The 16,144-nt window shown below is 40.4% G+C and overlaps 1 protein-coding gene across 1 annotated transcript; it reads left to right on the top strand.

The window, feature by feature from the left end:
* The first annotated feature begins 2,481 nt into the window (after positions 1-2,481).
* Positions 2,482-15,139, top strand: trim8a (tripartite motif containing 8a). Its single transcript, XM_058385940.1, has 6 exons — positions 2,482-4,878; positions 11,631-11,726; positions 13,112-13,345; positions 13,649-13,680; positions 13,773-13,888; positions 13,972-15,139. Exons 1-6 carry the CDS (start codon positions 4,282-4,284, stop codon positions 14,604-14,606), a joined length of 1,710 nt encoding a protein of 569 aa, XP_058241923.1. The 5' UTR covers positions 2,482-4,281; the 3' UTR covers positions 14,607-15,139.
* The last annotated feature ends 1,005 nt before the right edge of the window (positions 15,140-16,144 follow it).

Here is a 16,144-nt window from a genome sequence, read left to right as displayed (position 1 = left end):
CCATTCTCTAGGACTCATGAACTTTTGTGGGTTTTTTTTTTTTTTTTTGTAACCAATCCATGTTTCAGTACATGTGGTGTTTGAACACAGACATACACTTCTATGCAAGATTGTAGTATATTTACATGAAAAATCTTCAGGACGATTGTCTCGGATATGTTGACTATGTTGAAATATCATCTTGGTAATAACTTCAAATGCAAAGCCTTCAACAGGATCTCGTAACTTTTATCTGACTTTGGGTGACAATTTCATTGATTGTCAAAAGCACCCATTTAAATAATGAAATATAACCCTTGGTAGGCAAGTTTATAGGGTACACTATAAAGCACAGATGTCCACTTAACAAGGGAGCACAGCGTCACTGATGCAAAACACCACTTACAGAGTAGCCTGTGCTTTCCCATAGCCCGGCTGCAGTCCACAGCCTTCGGTGATTATTAGCTAACTTGCCTAAAATATTTCCAGATTTAAATTATTCTCAGATATAAGTTGTAACATTAATAAAAGTTTAGTTGCAATAAAATAGTAACTTTCCCATTGGGATGAATAAAGTATCTATCTATCTATCTATCTATCTATCTATCTATCTATAGCAAGTTGATTAAATAAAGCCACTGATCTGTTTATAGATTATTGACAGTTCTACATCTAGAATGTGAAAAAAAGAAACCTAGTGTTTTGTTAAACAGGCCATTTGAACTGAAAAAAAATGAATATTCCAAAGATTTGGGCCCAGTCTTCAATACATAAGTATATAGTCAAATGTCTTTATCGTAAACCCTTGCACAGAGTGAGTGTGAGTGGCTTGACCGAAGCAGAATTGAATGCAGTATTTAACTGATGTGAGCTTTATGCCTTGTAGTTACACTCACTGGCCATTTTGGCAAGTACACCTACCATATAGCGGCACTTTGTAGGGGCACAAATTACTGACTGTCGCCTCTCTGCTGCTATGTATAATTTGTCAGGCCCTCTACCTTTCAATTCTAACCTTCTGGCAGGGGCAATCAGGTTTTAGGCAGGTTTTTGTTTATTTTAAATAGTCAATAATTTTGTCCCCTGTGTTTTAAAAGAAAATTGGTCCATTTGAAAATTATTTTTAGATGTAATTGTAATGAGTTTCTTCAATTTAGAGCAAACTGTAATTACGATATATTACTAATATGTAATTAATATGTACACTCATTGTCCACTTTATTTGTTTAATAGGCTTTATTATTTTATAGACCACCTCAATAGACCACTTGCTCATTTGAGTAGTTTTCAATCAGCTAATCATGTGGCAAAGCACAATGCACACAATCATGCAGATACTGGTCCAGAGCTTTAGTTAATGTTCGAACAAACATCAGAATGAAGAAAAAGCGTGATCTCTGAGACTTTATCCATGGCATGATGGTTAGTACCAGATGGGCTAGTGTGAGTATTTCAGAAACTACTGATCTGGGATTTTCACAGACTCTAGTTTACAGAGAATGATGAAATTAATAATATAAAAAAAACATGAAGTGAGTGAGAGTTCTGTGGGTGGAAACACTTTGTTTATAAAAGATGTCAGAGGAAAATGTCCAGATTAGTTTGAGCTGTCAGGAAGGATAAAGTCACTCAAACACTCTTTATAACCATGGTAAACAGAAAATCACAGGATGTACAAAACATCAAACCTTGAGGTGGTGGTCTACGACAGCAAAAAGACCACAGTGGGTTCTATACCAGTCACCAATAATAGAAACTAGAGACTATCATAGGTACAGACTCCCAAACTGGACAGTTGGACCAATGCTTTTCTGCTCCCCGTGGTTGTAAAGACTGCATATAAACAGTCAGCTCAGACCAGTCTGGTCATTTTCTTCTGACCAAAAAGATGTTCCTTCCAGTTTTTTACACCATCCTCTGTAAAATTCCCAGGAGATCAGCAGTTTATGAAATACTCAAACTGGGCCAGCTGGCACCAACAACAATGCCATGTTTAAAGTCACAGAAATCACACTTTGTCTTTATTCTGATGCCCAGTGTTCTGAAGCTCTATACTTTATCACGCATTGTGCTGCTGCCACTTGATTGACTGATCGGATAACTACATAACGTAGGGTTCCTATTAAAATGGACGGTATGTGTACATACACAAAGCTCCGTCAAAGCTGTTCAGCTGTGGTGGGGCCCACAGACAGTTTACAGCCACCATGGAATTTCCCCTTTATTTGACACCGTCCTTGTTATCGTTGCCAATGTTTTATGAAAGAGTTCAATGCCATCAGCTGAAAAATCTAAACACTAACTATTAGCAGGCGCGGAATTTAAAATAACTACTTCACAGTGTCCGTTTGCTGTGTCTACGACTTTTAATTCTTGAAAGGCCGGATGTTTGGGAACGGTCCGTAAAGTTATCAAGAGAAGGTTGCCCTTTTAAATAAGACTCCGCCTACCATTCGTTCGCCCCTCCCCTTTCTATGAATCAAGTCCGTGATGGGTCACGTGGCCACGGAAAGGAGGGGGTGTAAATGTGAACTGTATCCTGAGTTGCAGTCCTGTCCCTGCATTCCTCTCATCAAGGATTTGCTTGAAAGAAAAAAAAATCATAAATAATAACATGGACACAGACTGGAATACGGCGGAAATCCAGCGGATCGCTCACGGACTACTACTTTAAAGGCTGATTATGTTGTTTGCAGACCATCGCTGAATAATTGGGGTATTTCTGGTTTGGACGGCTTCAGCTTAATAAAGGAGTATACACATGAGAAGAAAAATAAACAGATACGCCGCTTTAAATGCGCTTTAAAAGCAGGAAAACAAGATGGCTGGTGACAGTAAACGATAACAAGGGCAAAACGCTATTGTCCCCTTTAAGAACAAGAACTGTATCTGTCTAAAATACATAAATATTTAAGCGAGATAGCTTGAACAAATAATGCTTGACGTTACGCTGTTCGCGATTTTTTAAGTAAAATGATCGCGAGACGCCGCAATCAACCACGAGAAGGTGAACGCTGTGACTAAACATGGACAGGCAGTACATTTCGGAAAACCCTTTAACATTTAACGACTATAGATAGCAAGAGAATAGCTTTACAGAGGCTCGAGAGCGGAGTTTGATCAAGAGATTTGCGCGCGCGCGCGCGCGCGTGAGCGAGAGACAGAGCGCGAGAGAGAGCGAGCGAGAGCGCACTAGCTCCATGGAAATGTTTCATAACGCACATTAATGTACTTAAACGCTTTTTTGTTGCTTGCTGTAAATTGTTACGTTTCGGAGCACGGAGGCGGTTTGTTCTCGCTTCACCGACCGACTTGTTCAAAATCACACACACACACCATACCCACACGACTGCTACTGTATTAGACAGAGTTAGATTTAAAAAGAAAGAAAAAAAACATTTTGCTTCTCGTTCTGATTTGTAAAAAGTGTTTCTCGACACCTTGTGCGACATTGACACTGTAGAGAGGCCTGTCCTGCTGCCAAGGTAAGTGTCATACACCGCAAATTAAATCTATAATTTATACTCGATTCACCGCACAGGACACAACCGGTGCCGCTTCGGGACTGGAGATATTTTGAGCTAGCTCGACTCACGTGTGGTTTAAACTTTGTCGATGATTGGATGCATGGCTTACATTTAAAGACCTGTTTTTAGAGAAACGTATTTATGGACTATGCAGCTATTTATCATCCGACTTTAACTTCCAGCGCACATCCGTGTGTACAACTCACACACCAGAGATGCAGCTTCTTCTCCCTGCGTCCTGAAGCGTAGTTCACTTAAAAGGTACAGGCTTCAGAGTGGTCTAGTGCGCTTTTAACAACTTTTAACTGTCTCTTTTTTTTGTAATTGAATGCAATCAGTGGACTAATCTGTGCACCTCCTCATTCTCACAAAACAAGCACTCGCATAGCCGAAATAATGTTTCTCGTTAGGACAGGGGCGTCTCAGACTATAGGACAGCTATAGGACTCCGGTTTGGTTTCTTATAATAAAGCCACCGCAGGTTTTCAGTAACATGTCCGTCGCGATCCGATTGCAACATTCAGATCCCTGATTTCTGGCTCAACTGCGGAATCTGACTGCTGACAACTTGAAGAGGGGCGGAAGAGGCGCTCCCTGGACCGTGCATGGAGACTTATCAACAGCTGTTTATGCAGACTTGTACGCCTGTGTGGACAAGCAGAGTCACACGCTTATTTTTATAAGAGGGGCACGAGAATGCCTGAAACGGCGCGTCGACTCACTGGCGACTTATTTTAAATAGTTTTAATAGGCTGTCAACTTAAAACTGGCCTGCATGTCTTCTGCCCAAGCAGCTGAGATGGCCGAGGCCTGGAAGAACTGTTTCGAGGAGGAGCTCATCTGCCCCATATGCCTGCATGTGTTCGTGGACCCCGTGCAGCTTCCGTGCAAGCACAACTTCTGCCACGGCTGCATCAGCGAGGCGTGGGCCAAAGACGTGGGCATTCTGCGGTGCCCGGAGTGCAATCAGCCCTACAAACAGAAGCCCAGCCTCGACAAGAACATCAAGCTAATCAACATCGTGGAGAAGTTCAACGCCCTGAACACAGAGAAGGAACCGGCCGTGCTGCAATGCATACTGTGCAGACGGGGACCCGCGCTTCCGGCGCAGAAAGTTTGCCTACGCTGCAACGCGCCCTGCTGCCAGTCGCACATTCAGACACACCTTCAGCAACCTTCTTCAAATGCCGGGCATCTGCTGGTAGATGTCGAAGACGTGCGGGCCTGGAGCTGCCCCCAACATGATGAATACAGACTTTATCACTGCGAGACCGAGCAGGTGGCCGTGTGTCGTTACTGCTGCTTCTCTAGATGTGCAGTCGGCCATGGACATGGCGTCTGCGACGTGGAACTGCGTCAGAATGATATACGGGTGAGTGGAAGTTGTCCGTCTCTCTTGTCTGAATAAGGTTTGGCTTAACACGCAGATATTTCCAAAATAGCTCAGTCAAACTGTTGGGTTGAGCTGTGAGTTCACGGGAAAAAAGGGCACATTTTCTGATTAAGCACCGCCAAGGCAAACACTTTCCTGCTTCTTTAGTCTTCTGAGAAATAAAAGAGAGAGAACTGTTTTAAAGTAAGCCAGGACAGTAGCTGTGCCTAGATCACGCGAGAACATGAGAACACCCAGAATAGGATGCCTATCCATCACAGGCCTTCATACACACACCCATTCACACTTTAGGGCAATTTAGTGTAGCCAATACACTTACTGTATTGGCTACACTAAATTGCAGGAGAAAAAAAAAACAGGAAGTACCAGGAAGAAACCTTTGTGGACACAGGTAGAGCATATACAGAAATTTACAGTTTTGGATTGAGTTGGGAAAACCTGGAGCTGTGAGGTAGCAAGTATAACCATTGCATTATGGTGGCACATGTGCAGTAATCTTTGATCCATTTTTATAATAATAAGAGAAATATAGTCCTTACACTTAAGCACAGGTATTTTTAAAACCTAAAAACATTGATGATCTAGTTGATCATAATCATTGTTGGCTTAATGTGACCTTCCATGCATTCTCTTTTTCAGCATGTCATCATTAACAACAACAACAACAACAACATTTAATGTTTCTATTTATGTCTGGATCTCCAATTACTCCTTACTCTATACCACCGTAGTGGCTCATATACCCTGTATATTGCATGGGCCTGCTTCTACTAATGTATTAAAAAAACAAGCATGAACACTGCTCTACATGCTAGCCCTATCTATCTCAGTGTTTTACAGTGAGTTACTGTTTTAGTGAATACTGAATAAGCTGGAGCTGACAAGCCAGTATCCTATGTAATGATACTCCTATACTGAATTGTGCCTTCAGTTGTCTAATCATATAGATCTAATTAAAATTTAAGTGTGGCCAAACATATGAAACTTCCCAGTGTTCACTTATCCAGTCATGTGACAGATGTGTAGTGGAGAAAAGTAGCTAAGACACACTAAGGTGTATGAGGAAGACTTCATGGTGGTTCAGCAGCTGCTTTACAAAGAATAATGAGCTATTGTGAGGTGAGCTGCTGCCGGACTTGGCAGGCGTGACTCCTGGATGTGTGGAGGAATGCTTTTCAGATGGGCAATGTGTCATGCGTCCTAAGGCAGCCAAGACTCAGCAAATTGGGGTGGGGTGAGTAGGGGGGCGAGCTTGTGCTACTCACAGCTGCTGTTGGAAGGCACACACATCCCTCTGTTCTGTCTTCAACAACCACACACAAACACACACACACATTATCTATCTATCTATCTATCTATCTATCTATCTATCTATCTATCTATCTATCTATCTATCTATCTATCTATCTATCTATCTATCTATCTATCTATCTATCTATCTATCTATCTATCTCTATCTATCTATCTATCTATCTATCTATCTATCTATCTATCTATCTATCTATCTATCTATCTCTATCTACCTATCTATCTATCTATCTATCTATCTATCTATCTATCTATCTATACATACATACATACATACATACATACATACAGTGTGTGTGTGTATAAGGAGAGAGAAACCCAAGTAGTTGTACAGTTGTGGGGGAAAAGAGTGTGAGTTCCAGTCATAGGCAGGAAGTTCCTCCCTCAAACACAAGTGCCTTCTCATTCCTGTTAAGGATGACATCACATGAGAGCCCCTGGAGGAAGTGGGGTTTATGTTGCTGAACCCTTGCCCTTGTCATATTTCTTTGTGCCCCATCTTCTTGTTTTTCACTTCTCCTTGTTTTGCATGTGGCTGCAGTAGGAAGTCTGCCAGGATAACAGGAAAAATGATTTGTGGAAGGTGTTGACTTTTTGCTTTTAACATAGGCAATTGAAGTACATGGTACTGTAAAACATTCCTAATACTGGGTGTGTAGCTAGTTTGGCATAAATTTGATCATTTGTCAACTGAGTCATTATCATATTTTAATAGGATTTCCAATAGCTTGAGAAACATGATTTATGCTTCACAGGATTGTTTCAGTGGAATTAATGAAATCTGCAGACAAACAAGTCCAAACAGCATTGTACTTGTCTTGGTAAGCACTATGCAATAATGAATAGATTTCAAATATCTCAAAATGTAAGATTCACAACTATTTAAGGAAGGGGCAACTGTGATTTAAAAATGAAAAGGTAGCGCTGAGGTGGTGGAGGTGTGAAGGTAGAGCATGCTGCACTTCCTTGCATTTCTTTGGTTGCTTTGCTGGAGTTTTTTGTGAATGTTTTGCATGCATGTTCACAGGTTCTTGGTAAAGTTTAACAATTCATTTGTTCAGCCATTTTAGAAATAACTATTGTACTTTTATTGCATGTTATGATTTTGAATCTATATTATACATGGATAAGCGTCATTCATTATCATTATATGTGGATAAGGATCAAGATTAAATTGCTTCCTTCTGTCATGTTTAATATAAACAACATTAGACCCAAAATGTCTAATGTTCAGGAAACCTGAAACCTTAGGCCATCATTATTGTAATTGATTATATTTAATTCATTGATGGTTCTAAAATTTCATCATGATTAAATACAACATGCATGCTATGAACCCCATTTGATTTGATTTACTGATAATATGCAGATTTTAGGGTCTTCATCATACCTAAGGGCAAGTGAGCTTTGTTGCTGAAAGTAATATGAATTCCTTCACCTTTGTATGAAATGTAAAACACAGAAGAAATAAGGATGATGCAGGAGAAATGAACATACACACACACAGGAAGTCTGAGTATGCAAGCTCATCAGCCATCAATATTTGTACAATGACAGTGACAAGTTATTGTCACACTGTCTACTGCAGGACATAGGAGTTGACCACTTTTTTAACGGATCAAAAGTAACTTGACAAAATAACAATCATAAGTCATTTTTAATACTTGGTTACTGATGATGACTAAAATCTGGAACCCATAGACATCACCAGATGCTGGGTTCTGCCCTGGTTGAAGCTCTGCTGGGAACTGCCTTCTGTTCCTGCTTGTTCTTGGGTCGTTTTTCCTTCAGCAGCTGAAATGCATGCTCAATTGGATTCAGTTGCTCAGGTGATTGACTTGCCATCACAGAACATTCCACTTCTTTGCCTTAAAATGTGTTTTTCCTTTTGAGGTATGCTTCAGCTCATTGTCCATCTGCACTGTCATGTACCTCCCAGTGAGTTTTGAAGCATTTGGCTGAATCTGAGTGCAGTTCAGACTATATCCTACTGTTTTTCTCTATCTGGTTTCCCTGTTTTTGAGGCATACCAATGGTCCACATTTTGGGATAAACCCCCTGTAATTACTCATGTAAAGCTTTCTCTTCACATGATCGTTGACTCTAACACAGATACACCTACTTCTGTTGTAAAAGGTGTTCACCATTGTTCTATCATCTATTTTTGTTGTTTTCCATGTTTCTGAGCTCACCAGTGCATCCTTTCTTTTAATATGTACCAAATAGTTGATTTGACCACACCTAATGTCTTTGCTATCTCTCTGATGGGATTTGTTTTGATTGTTCAGTCTAATGATGGTTTGCTTCACTGGCACTAACAGCTCTTTGGACTTCATATTTAACAGCAACAGATTCTAATTGCAGATACCACATTTGAAATCAGCTCTAGACCTTTCATCTGTGTACTTGTAAGTGAAATGAGGCAATGACACGTATCTGGCCTTGAAAAAGCTGAACAGTGAATTATCGAATTACTTTTGGTCCTTTTAAAAGGGTAAGACCAAGTATAAAAACTGCTATAATTCCTACAGCATTCACCTGATTCAGAAGTGAATACCTCAGAGCTAAGATTTTGAGCTCAGATTAATTATATTATACATATATGCTGTGGTAGACACTTAAAATAACAGTAACTTTGTCCAAATATGCATGGACCTGACTGTATATTTATGGTCTACACAACGGGACAGTAAGTGAAGAGAGCTTAGATATTCGTTGCTTAATCTACTCATTGGGCACATCCATTCTAATCTTATAAGAGTGTCAATCAGCGCTAAATGCAATGCCGTATTTTTAGCATGACCTATATTTTGTGGTTTAATTCATGTGGTCAGTTCTTTTGCCTGTTATCATGTCAAATTCATCTCAGTAGCCACATGTTGGTTCAGTTGCTTCAGTGTGATCTCATGGACAGGAACAACCTGATTGAAAATCCAATCAGTGATGATATAGTAGAACTTTCCATTTTGATTCTGCTCTAAAAGCTTTTGTAAAGCAATGAATACACAGCATGCCTGTCAGAGAATGTAGTCAGTTGAGCTCACTGATCGATGGGATTCTTCCCACAGGCCTGCTGTGAGGAGGAAGAGCCTGAAATGTGTTGACCTTTCCTTTAATTCTGCACTGGGCTCTGGACATGTTTTGAGCAGGGAGTCATGGTTACTATTCATTAGAGAACAGTCATGAAGTATCTAATTTTTCATGTCCAGAAACATCTTGTTATGACTGAATACAATATAGAGTGTACATTTACAGTGTTGGTTCCTACGGTAAAGTCGCACTCCTTCTTCAGAGCTTTGCATTGTATTGATGCATGACCTTTTGTCTTTGCCTGCAATGTAAGGGGGCTGTTTTGAGTCACAGGGCACTCTCTGACAAATTGCAGAAATAAATCAACTCTCTCTCTCTTTCTCTCTCTCTCTTTCTCTCTCTCTCTCTCTCTCTCTCTCTCTCTCTCTCAGCATTTAGCTGTGAAATTCACAGGCACCCCTCAAACACTCATAGCAACCAGATTATTCTGGTCTGTGCCTGAATTCCCATGTACTTCAGCTTTAAGAGCTTAAAAACACTACAAAAAGCCTTTTCATTGCATCACTGCAATTAAAAAGCTTATCTTTATCATAAAAAAAACGGCTTTTACTGTTGGTTGCGTTAAATAGTCTTTAGATGTTACCTTCAGCCCTGTGAACAAAAAGAGGGCATAGAGCATGTCTGCACATCTGTTAGGTTTTGAAACGGGAGAAAGTGGGACAGATGGAAATATGGTATATGGATACACTCATCTCAATACTCACAGCCTATTCTAACTGTAGAATAATATTCAGACTTCTTTTAGAAACACGCTGCTATGTGTGTTAGCAGGAGAGCAGTAATTTGCTGTACTTCCCGTCACAATCAGAGTGTATTTGTCATGTTCTGGGGTTTGGCCTTTGTTGAACTCTTGATATATGATTTCCTGTGCTCTTTTTATGGTTTTTGAGTAACCCTGTTGACTAATTCTAGTTCTGATACCATAGTCGGCACTAGGCTCAGCATGAGTGAAAGGACTACAGAGGTATAGTTTACAAAACGTTAAAATAATAAAATCATCAATAAAATGCTGCCTCATTTTCTTAAAAATATTTTTGTGATTGTTTTTGTGAAAAGTCTTTCTTAAGGACTGCTGAGGTTTTCACAGGCTCAGTTGCTGGAGGCCCCAAGAATTTGTGTTCTCTCACACTGCCTGGAAAAGCAGTGACCCTACAGCTATCACACACACACTATAGCACAGGGCCTGTACAGTCTGCACAACCAACAGTCTGTTACTGACACTGAGATGAGCCCAAACAAAAGACAACCTTTCTTTCTTTCTTTCTTTCTTTCTTTCTTTCTTTCTTTCTTTCTTTCTTTCTTTCTTTCTTTCTTTCTTTCTTTCTTTCTTTCTTTCTTTCTTTCTTTCTTTCTCTCTCTCTCTCTCTCTCTCTCGCTTTCTCTCTCGCTTTCTCTCTTGCTTTCTCTGTCTCTTTTTCTCTCTTTCTTTCTCTCTCTCTCTTTCTCTCTCTCTCTCTCTTTCTTTCTTTCTTTCTTTCTTTCTTTCTCTCTCTTTCTCTCTCTCTGTTCATGCTGATTAATGTAAACACACGTGAGCACAAGATTTGTTGTCATGACGGCTATCTTCCATTTTCTTGGCCATGGCTGCACAACTCCTGTACGGCGTATACTGTTATCAGATTAAAACTGAACTGAACATTTTGTGTAGTATATTGTGGATATTCTGTGTGGTTTTTAGGTGCTGTGTTTTCTCCCTCACTCATGCTGGCAAGAATGGAGAATGGAGGGGATTATAAAAGCCAGGCTTTGACATGCTTTGATTTGGCTGGGGGGATGGGGAATGTTTGGGGGTTAGTGCCTTCTTCCAGATCCAATTTAGAACTCGTCCAGACACCTAATGATAAGAGGCAGAATCTGATGGGCAAATGTGCTTGCATGCTCAAAAAACAGAGTATTTTGGCTTAATTAGTCTCATTGTTGGCAGCTTTTGTTTTCCTCATTTGCTTTAATATGCTTGCTTGGATTGGTTGTCATAGAGATGCTGAAATAGGCAGTAGGATATTGGAGGTTGCTCTGCAGAGGTGACTGAAAATACTGTGTTTATGTTTGGTTCATTCGGCAGGCCTTCTCTCGAGACCTGACCCTTATACACATTCTTATTTCCCTGCATGTTATTTCCACTTTAGATTCTACCCCATTAAAATGCCTTCAGACTTTATTATTAACCTAGACTAAATATGCTGTTTACCTCATCCCATATGAAGTCGTTTGCATCTTCTGGATGTAAATTGTAAATAAAATACTTTGAAATATAAGTGTTTGTTAATAATAACAGTTATCCAGGCTCTGTGTGACAGAGGAAGTAAAATGTTGGTTTTCTCATTGTCTTTCAGCACATGCTGATGAAGCAGCAGGATCGAATTGATGATCGAGTGCAGGACATCGAAGAGCTGTTGTACAAGCTGGAGTCAGACAAACGGCAGGTGGAGGTAATGATATAAAATATATATTTACACCCACACACAGTCTCTCTTTCCTTCTCCTTTTGTCCCCTCACATCTCACATATGTCTCATGCTATTCATTTTCTGTATATCATGGTCAGCTGGTGGTAAAGCTTGCTCCCTTTTGGGATTTGTCGTGTTTGTCTGTCGAGCTTCGGGAAAAAAATATCAGTATGTGCATGCTGCTTTTTTCTGATTTCAAATTCAAGTTCTAAATCTAACTACCTGTGCACACGAGAGGTATGACCATATCTGCATGTTTAAACAATGCCTTAGAACATGGCACCTATGTTGACAGACCACTAATTTTCTGTACTGGAACAGATAGTTTTACAGTAAATAACATTTTAATATTCAGTTATTTTTTTTATATATCCCTAACTGCATGGAGTTAGCGACCCACTGATATCACCATACTGTTGCATTCTTTTTTTTTGTGATGCTTGTACTGCAGCTTCTTGGCCAGTCTAAACATTTCCATTTTTTTCCTCCTGATAAAGTGCTGTCTTGTGTTGGCAGTGTGTTTTGGGTCATTGTCTTGCTGCACGTTGAGGTTGCTCCTGCAGTAATTAGATGGTCTAGAAGTCGTCAGACAGAATGTTTCTGAATTCATTCTGCTGCTACCATTGTGAGTTACATCATCAATAATATTAGAGTCTGTTCCAGAAGCACACATGCAAGCCCAAACCATGACGGTACTTTCACCATTTTCCACAGATGAGCTTGTATGTTTTGGATCATGAGCAAATCCTTTCTACGTATTTTTTTGGCCTTTCATCACTTTTCACCCTTCCATGATGTTGATGATGTCACTGACTGTTGGTTTTTCTTCAGAGCTCTCACACTGTTTCTGTCATCAACTGCTGTTGTTTTCCTTGGCTGGCTTGTTTGACGTCTGGTTGTTAGTACCCCAGTGGTTGCTTTCCAAATTGTCGTATTGGCTATGTCCAATGCTTGTGCAATGACTCTGACTGATTTTCCTTCTTTTCTCAGCTACAGAATGGTTTGCTCTCTGGTCTTCATTCTGATTTTTACTTTTGCAGTCAAATGCAGTCTTCACAGGGTGAAACCCAGGCCTCAAACCAAAAATATTCATTGTTTATCCAGTCAATCTAACATGGCACACCTGCATAATAACAAAACACCTGTCAGTTACATGTTCGAATATTTTTAGTCACAAAGTAAATGGGTGGGTTCAAATAAAAGGTGTCATATTCTAAGTTGCATGCATACAGATCTTCATAGAAGGTTTTTATGCGGTTTTATGAAGATATCATATAGACCTTCAGCAAAAAATGTGGTTGTCCAAAATTTTTGTATAGTACTGCATGTGTTTGTTTTGTTATAGCCTTTTGTGTATGTTGTGTGCAGGATAAGGTGGATCAGCTGAAACAAGAGGTGCGCTTGCAATATCAAAAAATGCAACAGCTCCTGGAGGAGGACCTGGGGAAGGCTCTGAATGTGTTGGAGAAGTCATGGTCAAAGTTCTGCCAGGAAAACTCCAGACAAGTCTTGCAGCTCAATGAGCGGCGTCAGGAGGCCAAGAAGATGCTCAGCTCTGTCCAGGTCTTGTTTGACAAGGCAGAGAATATCAACTTCATGAAGGTGAGGCATCTTTCTTCTCTTTCCCTCAACCCCCACCTTCTTTTTTTTTCCTTTATCTGTCTCTCTTGCTTGCTCTATGCTGTAAATCTCCCCCGCAGACGCCAACGCCCACATGCTCACATTTACTCACATAAATGCACAGTGTGAATGTGGCCATACCTGTGAGAAATACTTCAGTGCAGTGTGTTTGTCAAAATATCTGAGCTGCCAGATTGTTCCATGCTCACAGACAATGAGGCAGTAAGAAAACAGCTTACAGGCTATTTTCCTTTAATGTTTTTTTCTGTTTCTTTCTATTTCCAGAACACAAAACCTGTAAAAATCCTCCTAGATAGGTAAGATATGCAGTAGATGATGCGTTTTATAAAAGCTAAGATTCATGCGTTTAAAACATGAGGATAAATGTTTGAATGCTTTCTCTTCTCAGATCTCAGACATCTATAGACAGTGCACTACCTCCCTACAATGCAGGTCACCTTAACTCTAAAGTCTTTCTCGCTGAAATTTCTAAAAAGGAGAAGAACCTACGCAAAATGCTGGAAGGTATATCGCTGCTGCAAGTCAACTATTTTAGAAACCCCTTTGAGCTGTGAGTTCTGTTCTGACCTTGTATGTCCTGTGTCCAGCACCCTTCGCCGCTCCTGCACACTTTTTCCAGAGTGTTCCTGTCTACCAATGCAGAGTGAGCAGCTCAGGATCAGAAAAGCGCAAGCACTCGACTGCATTTCCTGAGAGCGGTGCAAACTTCATGGAATCCGCGTCAGGTCCTGTGAACAAGCAGCAGTTCCTGGCTCCGAGTACCAGCGCCGATGAAGGGCCATCTGTGGCTTCCTGCAGCTCTGCTCGACACATTGTGAGCCTCAACAGTGGCGGCGTAGAAGTGAGCGATGCTCAGCCTGTCCATCATTCCAGCTCGGTGTTCAGTCCCGCCCACTACCCCAACGCTGGCTCCACCCAACAGGCTATGCTGCCACAGTACAATGGCCGTAAGATCCTCATGTGTACAGTGGACAACTGCTACTGCTCCAGCATGCCCTCTGTGTCCGGACACCATGGCCACCCTTCCTACTCGCGCTCACCCTCTTTCGCCTGGGCGCAGGATTTTTCCCACCCAATGCCCCCCCCAGCTCCCTCCATGTCCCAGCCAATGCAGAACATCTCAGTGCGGGGCAACTGGATTGGCACTTCACAGAGCCATAGGCACCCCGACTTCTACAGCCTCTATGGAGAACCTTCTACTAAACACTATGTCACCAGTTAACCATTTTTTTCCCCCATTCCCTTTTTCTTTCTCTTGCTTCTTTTCCTTTTGCTTTCTCTCTGTTTATTTTGTCATCACGTAAAACAACCATTGCATTCTGAAGGCACTTTGTCTCATTTTATATTAGTCAAGGTAAGGCTTGTGGCCCTCCCAGCCACATATCTTCCTTCTCAAGTCTATTAAAATCCCTGTCCGCCACTGTACGGTCTTTTGAAAAAAGGGAATTTGTGGCTGTCCTTTTAAAATTGAAAACAGGCCATGGATAATTGCAGATTCTGCTGACCCAAAGCAGGTAATATTAAGCTTTCCATAGGGCCAGCTTCAAGTCCTTCCTCTGCCCCATCTTCCAGCCTTTAGTATGTTTGGGGGGAAGGAGGTGGCATCTTTTTATAATAAATTTGGTCTGTAATTCTCTGTGTAATTAGGGGAAACAACCATTTATTGCATCTCTATGATGCCTAATCTTCCTTTTATTTTTGTTGGTTGGAAAGGGTTTGCTATCTATTATAGGAAAAAGGTAAAAAGTTTAAAAATGCAATTGTTTTCTTTTAATCATGTCAACCACACCATGACCATGTGGCTAACTGCCCATGGTTTAAACCATGTTTAACATGGGACGAGCTGGGATTGAGCTCTTATGTAAATGCCTAAAAGGCAACAGGATCTAGTATCATGTTTACAAATACATATTAGTATTTCTTATGGTTTGACTGGCGTTAGTGTCTTAATCTTAGTGGAAGAATAGTGGAAGAATCACCCCAAAACAAATTCGAATCCTGGAAGCCTCCAGGAGAACCTCTCACATATTCCACATGTCTTTCCTAGACTTCTCTGAAACTTGATTAATTACTGCACCTAAACTAATCTTTCCTGGATTCTGCTTTCTGTTGAGTATGGAAACTTCCTGAATCAAAGCACAAGAAAGGCATGTTCACGACGATCAGCAAACGCACTCAATATTTAATCTCAGATCAATTATATAGATGTTGTATCCTTCCTCTTTAAAACTCTTGTCAGCTCCAGTGGATCCCAGTGGGTTTGTGTGATCACTGCACAGTGCTGATTGTCAGGAACATGCTGAAAATCTGTTGACTTCCTGTTTGGGATTTGAAGCAGTCCAGAAAGATTTTCCATGAACTCCAAGGGTCTATGTTGAGCCTGAATAGAAAATGGTTATTGACATTTATTTTCCACATATTTTTTACCCAAAAAATGGACTACTGAACCTCTATAATTTGCTTCATTGTGCTTCAAAAGAGTATTAAATGTTGGTTTTAAAACACATACAGTACAGTCTTTTTGTACATATTTTGTGCAACACAAAAGTGTGGCTCTAATCTAAAAAAAAATAAAAAAAATAAACAGCAGTTAATGGAGCCAGATTTGTGTTTTTCTCATGGGTCTGATGTCAGCATTCAAAAATAAATACAATTTCTAGCTCTGATATAATGATAGAATAGATAAGTACACACACACAGGATGTATATGGACTAAAAATCTTTGTGTCATATATTAATTAGGATAAACATAATATACTC

The sequence above is a fragment of the Hemibagrus wyckioides genome, linkage group LG03, assembly GCF_019097595.1.
Source record: "Hemibagrus wyckioides isolate EC202008001 linkage group LG03, SWU_Hwy_1.0, whole genome shotgun sequence".
NCBI lineage: Eukaryota > Metazoa > Chordata > Actinopteri > Siluriformes > Bagridae > Hemibagrus > Hemibagrus wyckioides.
The sequence above is the reverse complement of the archived record's forward strand: the minus strand, read 5'-3'. Positions and strand labels throughout refer to the sequence as shown.

Bases quoted from the DNA above. Each gene is read 5' to 3' on its own strand.
- trim8a (XM_058385940.1), top strand. From the start codon at position 4,282: ATGTCTTCTGCCCAAGCAGCTGAGATGGCCGAGGCCTGGAAGAACTGT. The intron at 11,727-13,111 runs GTAATGATATAA...TGTTGTGTGCAG, and splicing joins CAGACAAACGGCAGGTGGAG to GATAAGGTGGATCAGCTGAA. The intron at 13,681-13,772 runs GTAAGATATGCA...TTCTCTTCTCAG, and splicing joins GTAAAAATCCTCCTAGATAG to ATCTCAGACATCTATAGACA.